This window comes from Hypanus sabinus, chromosome 2 (assembly GCF_030144855.1).
Source record: "Hypanus sabinus isolate sHypSab1 chromosome 2, sHypSab1.hap1, whole genome shotgun sequence".
NCBI classification, from domain to species: domain Eukaryota; kingdom Metazoa; phylum Chordata; class Chondrichthyes; order Myliobatiformes; family Dasyatidae; genus Hypanus; species Hypanus sabinus.
In genome coordinates this window covers 158,107,169-158,124,353 of record NC_082707.1, presented here as the reverse complement: position 1 = coordinate 158,124,353, position 17,185 = coordinate 158,107,169, and the positions used below count along the sequence as shown (strand labels likewise).

Below are 17,185 nucleotides of genomic sequence, written 5' to 3'. Positions count from 1 at the left end.
ATATTAGCAGTGCAAAAAAAATTATTACTGTATAAGGAGTGTCATTTATTTATTGACTATTGTAACTTGAATTTAAGTAAAAGAGTCAAATAGAATAGATGGCTAAAATTTAAACTAAATTGGAAAATATCATAAATATTCAGAAATCAATCAGTAATTTGGACAAAGGTACTTATTGGAAGGGTCTACCCTTTACTATTATGGAAATAATAAAGATGAGGAACAGAAGGTAAGATTAGAAATTAATCTTGTAGTGTTCTTAATGTAGAAGAATATCCCAAGGGAGGTCGCCCAAAAAGATGAGATACCATGAGAGTTGATCAAATACATGCTTAGCAACACGCACAAAATGCTGGTGGAACACAGCAGGCCAGGCAGCATCTATAGGGAGAAGCACTGTCGACGTTTCGGGCCGAGACCCTTCGTCAGGACTAACTGAAAGGAAATCTATCTTATCTATCTTTCTTCCTTTGGGTGTATTCTGCTGAATCTCTTTTAACATAAGGATAGATCTGAAATATTGACTCAGTTTTTCTCTCTTTCTGCAGATGGTGTCAAACTTGTTGGCTATTTTCAGCCCATTCCGTTTTTAATTACATCAATTTGATACATTTAAGTTTGTATTAATCAAGATGCAATGTCTAAATTCTTGATCGTTCATTCTGGGATCTAAGGATGCTAACAGCTGAGCCTGAGATTTGTTATTCCAAACCGTCCACAAGGAAATAATTATTCTGTAAATGGAAATATTGACTGCTTTGAAATGCTGCTAATATTCAAAACAAGTGGAAAGAATGCGCCCGAATGTTTTGTGGCGCTGCACTTGCCGTAGTTGTTGCTAACATCCGGCGGTTGCTGGGAGGCCAATGGCTGCAGTGTTTCTGGTGATGTTATACGAGTACTCCCCGCTTTTCTACATAACGCTCATCTTCGTGTGTTTTTTTGTAACGACAGCTGTGATATTTGGATGGTAAGTGTCGGAATAAGGGACGGGGAATAAAAAAAAATGCGTCGGTTCCAGAGCGCTCATTAATCATAGCAAATGTGTGACATTATTCCCAAACCAGGTTTGTTTGGGACATTCCTGTGATAATCCGTAATTCGGAGGAGACAGAGTCCGGGCCTGGGGTGCAGAGGAAGCGCATGATACAAGTGAAAAACCCCTTCTCCTTGGAAATAATAAATTCGCTTACAGCGTCTGTAACAGGTAACATAACATTTCGAGATTATGAATGAAATGGTTCAAGTAGTAACGCTGCAATGAATCCAAGGTGCTCCTAATATATAAAAAATACCAACGTTAAAAAGAAAGGTAAGAAAACTGTCAACCATAAAGATGTGATAACAGAAAACGTAATCCAAAACACTATCAAGCATTTAATAAAGAAGGGTCTGCATAGAAGAGCAGGGTTAGGGTTGTAGTCTAAATATTTAAATATAAATCTGGATAAAACTTGCAATTTTCTTCAACCAAGTGAACGCCGTTCATAATAGTTGTGTATTGAGGAACAGTCAGTTGTAGTTTGTTCGAAACAAAATTGCACCCGTGACTGCTTAGTGTAGTTAGTTAGTGAAAAGTTTCATTTGATTTTGTTGTTGCCTGATCTATTTCTTAATTTTACTTCCAAGATCAAATCTGTGGTGTATGCTGTTTGTTTTCAGTTCCCATGCCTTGCTCTACTTGAGGCATAATGTGTTTTAAATGAAATGGTATGCATATTACTTAAGTGATCTGATGCATTAAGTTCAAAATAATGTTAAAGTTGAAATTATTGTCATATACATAAGTACATGTATGCACAGGTGCAATGAAGAACTTATTTGCAGCTGCATCACAGGGACATAGTTTCATCTAAGCTGTGTTCATAAGAAAAACATAAGTGTAAAATTTAAGTATAATTTACTAAAAAATAACATTTGGAACATATAGATCAATTTTGGTGCCAAGAGTTCAAAGTCATCAGTAATATACTTGTGCAATTATCAATCCTAAATCACACTGTAAACATGTAGGTGTTGCTCTTGCAAAAAGTCTTATTTTATTTGCCATTTTAAAAAAGCTTTACATTATAAAGTTAAAACCAAACTTTAATCATCATTAATGATGTGTTACATCAATAAGTTGATGTAACTTTTTTAAACAGACTTTAAAATCAGTTCCAAGGTAGGGCACAGACAGATTTGGTGATATTTATTGATAATAAAAGCTAGATTCTGTACTTTTATAATTGGATCCTATACTATGGTGTTGTTCTCAACAAATGATTTACCATGATTGTTTAGGTATTTTCTGACTTCTGGTATGTTGGTTTTATGCTTGGAAAACTGTTTTATGCTTCCTGCCAATTCTGTAGGTCAGCTGGGAAACATAATGCCAGACTTAAAATAAGTAGACTGGAGTGACAAGAAGGCAAGATTTGAATCTTGCTTTGCTTTTCTGCTTTTGATAAGTGTTGTCTTCACCTACAAAACTGTCCTCTTGGCTAATTGTGGTGTGAGGTTGCAATGATGAACCCATTCATCCTGCAAGCTTAAATTCTGAAGAAGTATATAGTTTCATTGTCACATGCCAGTTTCTCTGCAAGCCCTCAACTTTCTCAAGCTCTCAAATCTTCATCATTCAAGTGGAAAAAGATCTAAGGGTCTTAATTAACAACTGCAGGGTATCACTTCTAGTTGAGTGTATAAACCAGTTCCCATACTATGCCTTAGTGCAGTTGATATTTTAGTGACCATCATCCTTCTGCATTTGTGCATTTCTGTACTTGCATACATAGTATTCTCTGTTTTGTTTAAGCTTTGCCAGTGCCACTTGAGCATTTCTCTGTACTCAAGTGGTCCTAAAACATCTTCTGGAGTAATTACCCTTGAAACGTATGACGATTCTTGATCTAGCTAGTAGAACACACTTCTAGTGAGATGTTAGCTCTGATCGGTAACATGCTGCTGACTAGTTATTTAATAATTTTGAGTCATCATGAATTTTGCTGAGAAAGCTCCTGTAACTTATCTAGGTCCTCTCTCTAATCATTATTCAGCTTGTTGGTGTCCTAAATGCAGAGCAGTTATCTTCATACCTGCTGTCTGGTAGCGTAGTGGCATCAGCACCGGACTTTGGAGCGAAGGCTCCCGAGTTCGAATCCAGCCAGCCCCCTTGCATGCTTTCTATCGTGCTGGGTTGAGCATCGAGCTAGCAACTCAACCTGGTAAAAATACGAAAGCCCGCTTGAAAGTCATTTCTAGATTATTTATAATACCTAATACAATGTAAATTCTATGGAAATAGTTGTTGTACTGTATTGTTTAGAGAATAATAGACTGTACATGCTGGAGAGAGAACTTCCGGGTTTTCCCGATCCGCAGTTGGTTGAATCCGTGCATACAGAGGGCCGACTGTACTCTTTTCCTATGACTCCACTGGGAGCTAAGGGCTTTCTTCTTTTTCTATCTTCATACCTGTATCTTACACATTGTGCTTCGCCTCTGATGACCAATAAAGGTGCGTCTGCTTCTATGCTTCCTGGTTTGATTAGAGTGAAATCATTACACTGCAGATATGAGCTCAGTATTTTGCTTGAGGTGACTTTGACCTGTTTCTACTGGTGCTTTTGCTACTGTTGAAGTGGCTGTGATTTTTGCTTTAGGTATTGGCTTGCTGTCTAGTACTAGATGCATCTTGTCAAATTTGTCTTTTTCCTCCTTGTTTCAAGTATAATTATCATTCAACTATACATGAATATAGCCAAACATAACAGCATTATTCCAGAGCCAAGGTGCAAAACACATTACACACAGCACTTATGGTTATATTTTCAGGAAAAAAAAAGCATGCAGTCACAAAGAGAAAATGATAACAATATAGCCCAAGTCTCTGTGTGTCCTAGTCCAGCTTGTTCCACCAAGTGAACACCGGAGGGCAGCACCACTTTGGCATCTCTGCCCTTGGGCAACTGCCACAGGCAACCCTGTGGCCTTGACGTACACCACAACCATCACAACTGGGGCAACACAGCTCCCCCACCATTGGTCTCTCCAATGAACCACTAAACCAGACCCGCAATGTCCAACAGGATGTTGTGATCACAATAAAAATGGCAAGACGATCACTCGCACCTTGGACTTTCTTGGCACAACAAATGTCTGCAACAAGTCCAAGCAACAGCACAACAACAATACCCAATAAGTCCAGCTCCATCACGATCAGCAACTGGCTGGCAGGATAGCCCTGCAGTACCTGATGTTTTTAGTATCCAGCAGTGACGTGTGATCGTAAAAAAGACTTGCAAGATGAACAAAAGCACCTTTGGTTGGCGCCAGAGTGGCCGCTGTGTCCGAGCATGCCGCCATCTTACCATATCGGCTTCAGTGAGATTATGGCCACTGGTGTAACAATCTACTTGAGGAGCTCGGGTTGAGCAGCATCTGTTGGTGGGAGTTCAGAGGGAAAAGGAAAGGCCAATATTTGGGGTCAAAACCCTGCATTGTAGAAGACTCTCATCAAGTTTCACACACCAACATGTTGAAGTGAACTTGCTGGACCCAATGGCCTAATTCTGCTCCTATGTCTTATGGCTAATTCTGGAATCGGATTAAGTTGGATTTGAAGTTGGAACAGGTACATCCGGTATTATTTATCTAATTCTGGAATCAAAAGTAGGAATATTTCTGATAATCCTGGCATGATTTATTTTGTCTCTGTCACCTGGGAGGTTTGCTTCTAATAAAAGCATATTCTTATTTGGTATTGAGGCCTTCCTGTCCCAACAATGGAGATCATTGAATTGCTAACAAAAGACAATCTGCAGATGCTGGAAATCCGAGCAACACACACAAGTTGCTGGAGAAATTCAGCAGGCCAGGCAGCATCTAGGAAAAGAGTACAGTCGGCCCTCTGTATGCACAGATTCAACCAACCGCGGATTGGGAAAACCCGGAAGTTCTCTCTCCAGCAATCGTTGCTTGAGCATGTACAGTCTTTTTTTCTTGTCATCATTCCCTAAATAATACAGTATAACAACTATTTACATAGAATTTACATTGTATTAGGTATTATAAATAATCTAGAAATGACTTAAAAGTACAGGCATTCCCCGGGTTATGAATGAGTTCCATTCCCGAGTCCATCTTTAAGTCAGATTTGAAGTCAGAACAGGTACATCCGGTATTACTTAGTGTCAGTTAGTTAAACATTTTTCTTAGTATATAGTACATATTTTACCTTTCTATGCATATAAAACACTTAAGAAACATACGTATTTCAATAATTTAACCACTGCGTTTCTTAGTAATAATTGTAGCTTTCATCGGGGCGGGGCCTTTCACATGCTCCATTAAAATTGTTCCCATCGTTGACCGACTGTAGCCTAATGCTTTTCCAATGACGTTTCACCTCTTTCTGATCGCTTTATTACTTCCACCTTATTTTCAATTGCGATCGTGATTATTTTCGTGAACAGAAACACTGTGGATTTAGAACTGCGCTGCCAGGTCCTAATGTCCACCGCACGGAGACATGTTAAATAAAGTCCGGGTTTCCGCGGGGTCCTAAAGACCACCACACATGTTAAATAAGGGACTTGAGCATCTGCGAATTTTGGTATCCGCGGGGGGTGGGGGGGTTCCTGGAACCAATCCCCCGTGGATAAGGAGGGTGGACGGTACAGTCAATGTTTCGGGCCGAAAAGCGGAATCTCGCAGTGGCCACCCATTTTAATTCCACTTCCCATTCCCATACTGATATGTCCGTCCATGATTGCCTCCACAGTTGTGACGAGGCCACACTTAGGTTAGAGGAACAACAGTTTGTATTCCATTTAGGTAGCCTCTGACCTGATGGCATGAACATCAATTTCTCAAACTTCCAGTAATGCCACCCACACCCTCCCCCTCACCATTCCCTATCCCCTTTTTGCTTTCTTCCATGACTTTCTGTGTCTTTCACCAATCAACGTCACAGCTCTTTACTTCATTCTTTTCCCCCTCCAGGTTTCACCAATCACCTTGTGTTTTTCTCTCTCCCCTCCCCCCACCTCTTAAATCTACTCCTTAGCTTCTTTCTTCAGACCTGCCAAAGGGTTTCGGCCCAAAACATTGACTGTACTCCTTTCCTAGATGCTGCCTGGCCTGCTGAGTTCATCCAACATTTTGTGTGTGTTGCTATGGTTAATATGTGGTAGTACCCATTTCTGCAACTCCATCTCCTGGAGTACTTTGCAAACTTTTTCTGCAACTGAATGTGCATTTTAAAAGGAAGTGGATTGTTGGTTTTACTTGGGCAATTTAAGATCTTCAAAATTTCAGAATTACAATACAAGGTATGTGAAATGTATCATCGTAGAATATGTCCAGTAGGTCATACTGTGCTAGTGGAGTGATTTAAAAAAACAGCCCACATTGACGATGGATGACCTTCAGCTGATCTGCCCTGTTGCAATTTTTTAATGTTATGTGAAGTTGAATTCAGTTATTGAAATCTTCCATCTGGGTGCATTTTAAGCCTTCCAGACACTTGAATTTCCTAGTCTACATCTGATTTATTCATGCATTTTACTGTTATAGTGCAACCTTATCTCCTACTTGAGCACCTTGTAGCCTTTTGGACTTGATGTCTACCAGACCACAGGGCCTCAACTTTGCAGTTCATTTATTTCACATGCCCTCTTCACATGGTTTAATCGTTCAAACTCTTCGCATAATTGTAACAATTGAACTTCATAACTTGAAATTTTTAGCTTTTAAATTGATCTTGTATGGTTGTCAAGCTTGGAAAATGGCTGCTAGTTAGTTTTGATTGTTGCTCAGATATCATCATTCTTGGTAGGGGAATCCCTGAATGTTTCAAACCCACTGGCAGGTGGACAGATCTAACTGGGCAATGCAGTTACTTAATTCTGCAGATTTAATCCTGGTCTGACAGATAGATCAGTGAAAGACCATATTGGTGTCCTAGTCATATCAGTATCTGGGAGTACAATTTTCAGGTAGGAAAACTGTACTGAAGTTATACAGTACTCCTACCTTGTAGCAGGGTTCCGAAGTTTCTGTCACAGTGATAGTCAAATGAATGATCAATTCCTTTGAAATTCAGACCCAATTATTACATGTGTAAAAACAGACATCATAGTTTCACTCACTTTAGGGTACAAGGCTGAGCAGTTGTGAGCGTCACCAACAATTTAGACCTGAATGTTGCATTACTTGTGGCAATACAATTATTTTGTCCTTAGTGTGCTCAACAGCAGACACTGTATTGTCCAACAAGCACGTTCCTTCAAATATAATGGCAGGAGAGCCTAAATCACATTATAAATTTGTTAAGAGGGGAGATTTTTCTCTTGCTGACATGAAAAAAAATAGACATACATTCTCTGCAGCTCATTCTCACCACTTGCTTTTATGTAATAGAAGCTATTGTACAAGTTTTTCAACCTCTCATTACAAACTCAGTTTGCAGCAAAGTTGTTTGATCCTTTGCACACAAGGTGGCTTCTCTGTAGAGTGCTTAAACCACATGCAGAGAAGCTTACTGAAGTCTAATATTGGCTTAATTTTCTCTCTTGCATGCACTCTTGCTTCTAACACATCCTGTCATGTTATTTGTACAATTTCGCACTTTGCATAAACTTGCCCCAATTGTTAACTTATTCTTACAGCAACTGTGGCCTGAAACAATTACAGATATTCCCTCTGTCCTCTATACCCCTCCCCTATCTTTGCAACTTAATTTTTAAAAAATCTTTTATTTCTCCCTCCGCCTGTCAAGGGGCTTCAACCTGGAAGACTATCCCTACTTTTCTTTCCATGTACCATTGCAAGAAAAAGTTTGTGAACCCTTTGCAATTACCTACTTTTCTGCATTAATTACTCAAAATGTGGTCTGATCTTCATCTAAGTCACAATAATAGACAAACACAATCTGCCTAAACTAATAACACACAAGCAATTGTACTTCTCGTCCATATTGAGCCTACAGTTCAGAGGAATAAGGTGTGCTCTCATTGCAGCTAAATTTTTGGGGGATTTAATAGGGTAGATACTGTGTTGCTTTCTCTGCTGGTTGAATGTTATAAGATTACACATAGTTTGCATTTAATTTTCAATCACACACTTTCTGCACTTACTGTTTTTTCTTGAAAAGAAACATGTTGATGAGCTTACTTATCTTTAACCCAACTGTATACTTCTGGATTTAGATTTGTGTTTACTGGTAATTGTATTCCCTGAATCTTGTTTTTTAACTGGTGTGTCTATGTTTGCTTGCAGTATGTATAGTTAACAAAACTATTTCATGCATTGATTTTCATCTTCTCTAGTATTTTTAATTTAGGTATTTGTTAATGTAAAATGTAAGTTTATTAAACCAAATTTTTTCATTATAAACACATTCATATTTGAGCAGAAATGTACTTTGAAAGATCTTTTGAGATTGTTTTATTTGAACTTTTGGCTCAACATAGTTTGCTTTTTTCACTGAATCTTGATTAAGCCATTCTTTTGTCTTATCCCTTCTTTGGAGTTGTCTTGTGTTTTTTTTTGTGATCTCTGGAAATTGGAATGGTTTCTCTGCATCCTTTTTGTTCTTTCCTATTTGCGTAATTTTACTTGTAAACAACTTTTGTTCACATTGATGTCTTTAATTACTTTAAAACTTAGTGCATTTTTTACCTCACAGGTGTTTCTTGTATTCCATGTTAATTTTTGATCATTCCTTCCTCCCATTTCTGTCCTCTAGCTTCAGTACTTGCCTCATTTAATCTTCTTGCTTCATTAAAACTATAAAAGTGTCATACTTGTGATTGTATTGTAACTTTGATACATTGCATTTTCCTGTGAGTTAACATCTTTTTAAAAAATCAGTATTTATGCTATGACTTTGTTTTCCAGCTTTGAACTTTGATTTTATTTTAAATACAGAAATATCTGCTTTGCCTTGCAGGTGGAATAGCCCTCAAATCAAACTGCATAGAGAAATGTACTTTGACTATCTATTGGGGATGCAGTGTTCATAAACTCCATGAAGGATTACGAAAGCACATTTACTGCTTTAGAATAAAGCTGCCACAGAAACTAGAGGAAGCAGTAGACAAAGAATATCTCTATCGAGAGGAATTTCTGTATCTTTTTTCATTTCTGATGACCAGGTCAAATGTTCCATTGTACTGTATAGCTATTCGAAGTTTTGAATTATAGCAACTTATTTCAGGTGACATAGAATAACCTGTTGAGTTAATAGTCTAATGATAGCATAAGTAGATCAATTTGAAAAAGGTACATTGAATTAAGGTATTTTCTAACTTGGATTGTTATTTGTTTGATTTGAGTAAAAATCAAAGCTATTAAAAGGGATAATTTCTGGCACATTTACGTATATATAGGGTTCATGGTCTCCTTAAGTCTTTAACAGTAGATTTCTGCTCTGGTACACTGAAAACAGTTATTATAATCCCAGATATTCATTATCAATGGAATCATTCCATGTGCCATTAATGATAGTGACCAGATGGCATTTTTTTTAAGGAGAAAAATAAAGATTTCATATATTGCATTAAGAGATAATTTTCACAGGGGCGTGGGTGTGGAGAATGTATCAGTTGTGCTTTGTTGCATGTCTGTAGAAGAGTTAGTAAAATTAACAAATTATTATTAGTTTATGACTTAATAAACTGAGCTGAGAATATTTTACATCTTCCTTCAGGAAGTTCAAGGAACTAACAACTAATAACTTGGACTTTATTTGCTAATGTAATTAGGGAGGTAGCATTTTCTTTGTAGATGCAAAACCATTGTTTTAGGCTATTATTTTCTTTAACATATAGGCTTAGTATTGAGAAGGAAAGTGATGATGAAATATTTCCTCGGCTTCCTGAATATTTAGCAATTAAAGACTTTGGGGATCTTCCGCGAGCACGATATCCATTAGTGGCATTGCTAACATTAACAGAAGAAGAAAATTGGGATATTTATGAAATTGTAAGTAGATCTCTTTAAAAGATTGTAAATGTAAAGCAGAAAAGCAACATTTTGAATTATGCTAGCTGAAAGGTAATTTTATTTTCCATTAATTTCCACTAACAAGCCTAATCTGCTGACTAATAAAATATGCAACTATTGGCAACACCTGTGGAGGGAGGAATAGAGAGAATGATAACATTTTTAGAACAATGTGAAACATTAGTTCTGTTTCTTTCTGTCTTTACAGATCTCTTTCACTGTTTTACAGTTGAAGTCAGAAGTTAATATACACCTTAGCCAAATACATTTAAACTCAGTTTTTAACAATTCCTGACATTTAATCCTAGAAAGCATTCACTGTCTTAGGTCAGTTAGGATCACTATTTTAAGCATATGAAACATCAGAATAATAGTAGAAAGAATGATTTACTTCGGCTTTTATTTCTTTCATCATATTCCCAGTGGGTTAGAAGTTTACATACTTCGTTAGTATTTGATAGCATTGCCTTTAAATTGTTTAACTTGAGTCAAACATTTTGGGTAGCCTTTCACAAGTTTCTCACAGTAAATTGCTTGAATTTTGTTCCATGCTTCCAGTCAGAACTGGTGTAACTGAGTCGGGTTTGTAGGCCTCCTTGCTTGCACACGCTTTTTCAGTTCTGCCCACAAATTTTCTATTGGATCGAGGTCAGGGCTTTGTGATGGCCACTCCAATATCTTGACTTTGTTGTCCTTAAGCAATTCTGCCACAACTTTGGAGGTATGCCTGGGGTCCCATTTGTGACCAAGCTTTAACTTCCTGGCTAATGTCTTGAGATGTTGCTTCAATATATCCCATAATTTTCCTTCCTCATGATGCCATCTATTTTGTGAAGTGCACCAGTCCCTCCTGCAGCAAAGCACCCCCACAACATGATGTTGCCACCCCCACGCTTCACAGTTGGGATGGTGTTCTTCAGCTTGTAAGCCACACCCTTTTTCCTGAAAGGCTGCTCAGCAAGGAAGAAGCCACTGCTCCAAAACCACCATTAAAAAGGTCAGACTACAGTTTGCAAGTGCACATGGGGAACCAAGATCTTACTTTTTGGAGAAATGTCCTCTGGTCTGATGAAACAAAAATTGAGCTGTTTGGCCATAATGACCATCGTTATGTTTGGAGGAAATAGGATGAGGCTTGCAAGCCGAAGAACACCATCCCATCCGTGAAGCATGTTAAAGGAAAGAAAAGATCACAGTCTGAGGCAGCAGATTTCAAACTTGCATGTTTTTCAGTGAATAGTAGATAACCTGTTTTGTGAAACGGAGACATGGATCCGGAAAAAGGAGAGAAGCATCAGTATTGGACTAAGTGAACTTGAGAGCAGGCTGGAATTGGCTATGTGGAACCATCCTTGCTCCAAGTCTTTTCTGTTACTACTCCTCAAAGCTTTTGCATCAGTGACACTTTTGGTGTTGCTACCTGCACCGATGTAGAGCTTGGAAATTTTCCTCACCTTTGCTACTGATTTCCATCCTACTTTCAAATTCACTTTGACCATTTCTGAATCTCCCCTTCCTTAGTTAGGAACCATGTGATTGCCCTTGACACCTTTCATTTGTTGGAAGTGAAAGGGAACAAAAGAAAATTTGTTCAGGTTGAGAATGAATTCAGCCTGGTGAATGAGATTGTTGGTGGAGGGGCACTAGATAGGTATTTGTTGCAGAAGGAAGAGGACGGGAATGGAGGTATGTAAAACTAGACATTGCAGTGAAGGTGAGTAGTGGGGGCTTGGGAATCAGGTGTTGTCAATATGGTGGTTCCATTAATGCACAATTATAAAATGTTTTGCTCTTCTGCTAAACTTTAAAGCATGGTCCTAAATATATTTTCAAGAGATTCAGCTAAAAGAAGCAAAATGTCACAGTCTGAGGTGGCAGTTTTCAGACTTGCATGATATTCAAAACATGGTAGTAGGTAGCTTTTTATCCTCTGTTCTCATCAGTCATAGACCAATCAGTTCTGCTCTCCTAAAATCAAGCTAAAAAGAGGAATGTTGAGAATTTTTTTTTACTTTGTTATTCAAAGCAAAGTTGACAAAAATCTTTTAAGTACTACGTACCAATATTATGTTTTCCAGACTTAGGATTGATAAAATTTGGCGAGGGGAAAATGTTAAGTTAATGCAAGGCGATATTTAATAAGCAATTTTTTTGCTATTTCTAAGCATAATTATTGATTGCTTATGATTCATGTATCACTAGATTTCAATGATAACAGTAATCCATGTTCCTGATGAGAAGTACAAACTTGCCTGTCGTATTTTGTACCAGTATCTACTGACTGCTCAGGGTCATGTATATGACCTTAAGGTAAGATTTACTTTCTCTCCATTGTTACAACTATTAGAGTATGATGCCTGCTAATTCATCTGTTGTAATTCATGCAACTGTAAAGGCTTAATAAAAAGAATAAACTTTTGGATTGCATTATCTACACACCCTGATAGAAAGATAATTCTATGTACAATAAGTCACAATCAGAAGTTGAGTTCCTTTCTTCCAAAATGTTCCCACTGAAACATAAGTGGATAAATTCGGTGTTGAGCTACTTGAATGAGAGTGCAAGACAGTGAAGGAACCTTTTGGTTTGTAAATAGTCAAACAGACATAGTGAGTAAAATGCTTTGTGTTTAAAAGAGCTGGAGTTCTAAAAAAAATCTTTTTATTTTGTTCTGCTGCCCCAGACAAAATACAGTAAATGTGTACTGATTAGAAGTTATGCTGGAAATCTCACTCCTTGTACTTAGAGCTACATGTAAAGAATCCCAATGGATAGTTCTAAAGGTATTTCAGGAAAATGTAAAATGATTATTGTTTTAAATGTTACAAGAAGGATCTTGGGATGTTTCTACAAGTTGCAGTGATTTTAAGTGGTGCTTATCATTGTTGTAAAAGTTTGAAACTTGTTTTTGATCAAATAAAAGTATGCACACTGCAAATTACTATTCCTGTGGCTTTGCCAGGTTGGGCACGAAAAGATGAGTGATTTGTCTAGTATCTGACAAATTTCAACAGCTAAATGAAGTGTTATTTTGTTATTGCTGATGGGAAAACATTTAGCCACTAGAGAATTTAACAAATGAGAATGAACTAATGTCTGTATTGTAAAGAAGTTATAATGTAGTCCTACTTTTGCAAAATTCCACTTTCACTTATGCACTTTTAAGTTTCCCATCATATTTCTCTTTCCCTTCCCCAAATGACAGGTAGTTAATTTTCCAGTTTTGTCCTTTTTTTTCCCATAAGAAAACTACTTGAATTTTAGTGAAGGGCACACAAATTGTTGTCTTTACTTTAGAATATCAGAGGTGACTCAGATAGACACCAGTTTATATGCTCTTCTCTTTTTGCAGTGTAATGCGACTGCTAACTTCATACTCGTCTTCCATCTGGACTTTTTTCCCATAACTGCAGGAGGAACTCAGCAAGTCAGGCAGCATCTATGCAGGGAAATAAATAGTTTTTATATGCCATCCTCCCAATTTTGGGTCTACCTTTTTTCATTTCTGCTGCTGTTTTGACTTACTTATTTTAATACTGATATGTAGATTTCTCTAAGAAGCCTAACATTTATTATAAGTATGAATCATCAGCAAATTTAAGAAATGGAGCATTAAGCACAACAAATATCAATGCACTAGCTTGCTAATTTGATTTTTTCCGGTCTTAGAGGTCTGAGCAAGCTGGACCTCTGAATTTGTGAAGCATTTGTGTGCCAGTGTTGGCCTGAACAGTGATTTAGACATTATACTGTATATTCTTTGTCCATTTCCCCAGAAAGCCAAAGTAGCCACAGCTATCTTGGTATTTGTTAAAAGTTTTTGAACTGTTTTAACCTGCCTCTTAATAGTCAGACATGAAAAAGTACATTTGGAAAAATATGTAATTTAGTTTAAATGTTAAAATAAAATAACTTGAGTGGTTGGCTTTACCAAGGTGATTAATCTGTCTCTAATCAACTGAATCACTGCATTATGCATGTGTGGTGCAGCCTAACCACCTCTTCCCCCCCCCCCCCCCCCACCATCCCACTGCAACACACTAATACTTTACTGCAGGGCCCAATGGGAAGTTCAGCAGCAGTGCAGATAATTAATAATGAGCTACAGATGCTACAAATATGGAATAAAGACAGAAGATGCTGCAAATATGCAGCAGGTAATGCAACATCTGTAGAAAGAGAAATCGTTAACATTTCCAGTGTGGGAGACTTTGTGGCAACTAGAAAAGAGAGAATATAAAGTTGGGTTTCAGTAGTCGAGAAGGTGTGGAAGGAATCAATAGAACTTAGGGAATATCTCTGGGTGAGTCCAAGTGGTTTGAAGTAGAGTGGCATTTAGAATTGGAGTATACTACTTTGTTAGGAGCAACACTGAGACATTATCAGCAGGGTAGATTATATTAATAGGATAACAAAAGCAGAGCAAAATGATTAGCAGAAATGACCAGTTCAGTTACAGTGAGAATTTGTTACCCAAAATGGGCGAGATTAGAATGGAGCATGATGGCTGCAGTGTGCCCAGACAGAAGATAAGGTGTTGTTCCTTGAGCTTACCATGGTCCTAGGAGACAGCATGGCAGCATAGCAGCTAGCACAACACTTCACAGCACTAACAAAGGGAACAGATAAAAGGCTAATTTGCTCTGGTTCTGTTTTGATTAAAATTAATAGCTTGTTTGATTAAATTATGGAAAAAAATAGTATCATCTGAAGTTTTAATTTTGTGATATTTATTGCCCAGAGACTTTTTGTATCTGCTAGTGATAGCAGTGTGCCTGAAGAGATGCCTTCAGAAGCTGATGGTGTGGACAAAAAACTTCTCGAAAAATTTGGCACTGCAGAAGAGGAATTTGACTTGTGGAAAGAAAACAGCAAAGATTGTGTTGTATGCCAGAATGCTCCTGTGAACTGGGTTTTGCTCCCATGCAGACATGCTTGTTTGTGTGACTGTTGTGTGACCTACTTCAATCGATGCCCGATGTGTAGAGAATTTGTTTGTGAATCTTTTGCACTTAAAAGTTCTGGAGTACGAACTGAGGAGAATATTGATGTTGTTGAAAATGAAGCTGATGATCCATTACTGGGAGACATCTAGGAAATCCATTTGAGTGAATCATTCATAATGGTATAAATGCAAGGCTTAATTTTTCGAGGAAAAAAAGAAACAAATTTTGCTTTTATTTACTGAAAGTTTATGTGCAATCTACAGAAGTGATGAATGATTTAAGGCACACTGTAATGAAGTAACACAAAGTACTAAAATATTCTCTACATTCTGATGAATTTACAACATGTCAGCTTGTGTTTTTTTTTGCTTGGAGTTGAAGAAGAAAACTAAATTATCTGGTATCCCAACAATTAAAACTAATGTTGTTCCAAAACATACACATACTGATTAATTGAAATAAACCTAGAACTTTTAAATGCTGTTTTGCTCCAACTACATCAAGCCTTAAATGTGTCTAGGGTTCTTGCAAATTTCAGTTTTGTTAACATTTAATAAGTTAACTGTAAACTCTGGACAGTTTGTTGGGGGAATCAAATAAGGGTTAATTTATGTTAAGACTGATGTCCAAGATGAAGATAAAGCATTACAAGAGTACTGAAGTTTCTGTATTTCCAGAATATTTTATTCCCTGCAGTGAATTTAGAAGGAAGCACTCAAGCTAAAACTAATTATGTTGTACAGTGTATATATGAACTTTCTACAAAGAAAATTCATTGTATTTTATGAACAATTAGTACCAGTTAGGTTAATATTGTTTCTAAGGATGAAGGTTATTTGAAATTGTTTTACAGTGAACAGTATGACAAATAAAATTGTATATTTATTTCAAAATCATATGTTAAGCTATGGATTTCTTGAACTAACATTTTTTTTTCAAAAAGATTTTGAAAAACAAAGTTCAAAATTAAAACACAGCATCACCTATAAAACACTGGCTGGTGGTGTAGTGGCATCCATATCAGAGTTTGAGGCGAGTGGTTCTGGTTTTGAATCTGGCCATCTCCTTGCATGATTTCCATCCGTGCTGGGTTGAGCGTTGAGCCAGCAACTTGGCCTCGTTTTAAAAAAAAAACACAGACAAAAACTAAAGAAATGATAAGGTTACCTTCCGATGTGCCATGAGGTGAGGAAAGGAACACCCATCAAACAAACATCTATAAAATCTCGAAAGATCATTAAATTTTCTCCTACTTGTTGGAGGCACATACTCACCTGATTTTAATAGAAAGTGGGGACCTGTTGCCTGATATGGCCACAAATACAAAATATGGTACTCTTTGTTGTTAGTGTAATGCTATTACTGCACCAGCAACCATTCCATCGCTGTCTGTACGGAGTTTGTGTGTTCTTTCCACAACTGCGTGGGCTTCCTCCAGATGCTCCAGTTTCTTCTGTCATCCCAGTGAGGTACGGGTTAGTAGATTAATTGATCACATGCATATAATTAAGTAGGTTAGGTTCTTTGGACTAAATGGTCCTGTTACTCTGTCACTAAATAAATACAGTTTCAAAGTTTTGGAGGAAGTATTTTCATTTTCTTCAGAAGCTGTTCAGCAGTATCTCAACTTCTTCAACAATGCCATAAAATTCTGGGCAAGCCTTGATACTGGTGTGAAATGAGTCCTCGTTTGGTTACCAAAGGTTCATTTATTAAAGTATACAACTCTGAAATTCTTCTTCAGATAGCTATGAAACCAAGAAAGAAAAGCGAAGCAGTATGACCGTCAACCCCCAAATTGCCCCTCGCAATGCAAAAAAAGAACAAAGATGGAACGGCATTTCTCCTCCCAAAACAAAAAAATACAAGAAAAATGGGGCGAAAAACACAGGAATATAATAAATAACTACAAGACTGGAAAAAAAAGTCCAAGTCCATATCCAAAATACAGGAAACCTGAGTAACATTCTCTGGGCACAGCGGCAGGCTCTTCCCTTGCTAGTAGCAGATCGATCAAAAGACTGGCAGCCAATCACCATAAGACCATTTTCTAATTAAATTTTATTAAGAAAGGACTGATTTTCCATTATATGATAAATGTATGAGCTGGATGTTTGCTTTAATCTTTAAGATTTGACTTTACCAGTCTGAAATAAACTTGGTTTTATTTACAGTATATAAATCCTATAGGTTTTCATGGCAGGTTGATTAGAGAAAATGAACCTTTTGCACATTAGTTGCTTGACCA

At 37.3% G+C, this 17,185-nt stretch overlaps 1 protein-coding gene across 3 annotated transcripts; it reads left to right on the top strand.

Moving 5' to 3' along the window:
* The first annotated feature begins 601 nt into the window (after positions 1 to 601).
* Positions 602 to 15,833, top strand: cgrrf1 (cell growth regulator with ring finger domain 1). 3 transcript variants are annotated; one of them, XM_059957684.1, is made up of 6 exons: positions 602 to 970; positions 1,068 to 1,207; positions 8,936 to 9,140; positions 9,816 to 9,969; positions 12,193 to 12,300; positions 13,344 to 14,726. In XM_059957684.1, the coding sequence occupies exons 1-6, from the start codon at positions 867 to 869 to the stop codon at positions 13,509 to 13,511; spliced, it is 879 nt and encodes a 292-aa protein (XP_059813667.1). In that variant the 5' UTR covers positions 602 to 866; the 3' UTR covers positions 13,512 to 14,726. The 3 variants fall into 3 exon arrangements, with proteins under 3 accessions (XP_059813667.1, XP_059813649.1, XP_059813658.1); XM_059957666.1 differs by lacking the exon at positions 13,344 to 14,726 and adding an exon at positions 14,733 to 15,833 and having other exon boundaries at positions 616 to 970; XM_059957675.1 differs by lacking the exon at positions 13,344 to 14,726 and adding an exon at positions 14,733 to 15,833 and having other exon boundaries at positions 621 to 970; positions 8,936 to 9,113; positions 9,822 to 9,969.
* Positions 15,834 to 17,185: the final 1,352 nt, after the last annotated feature.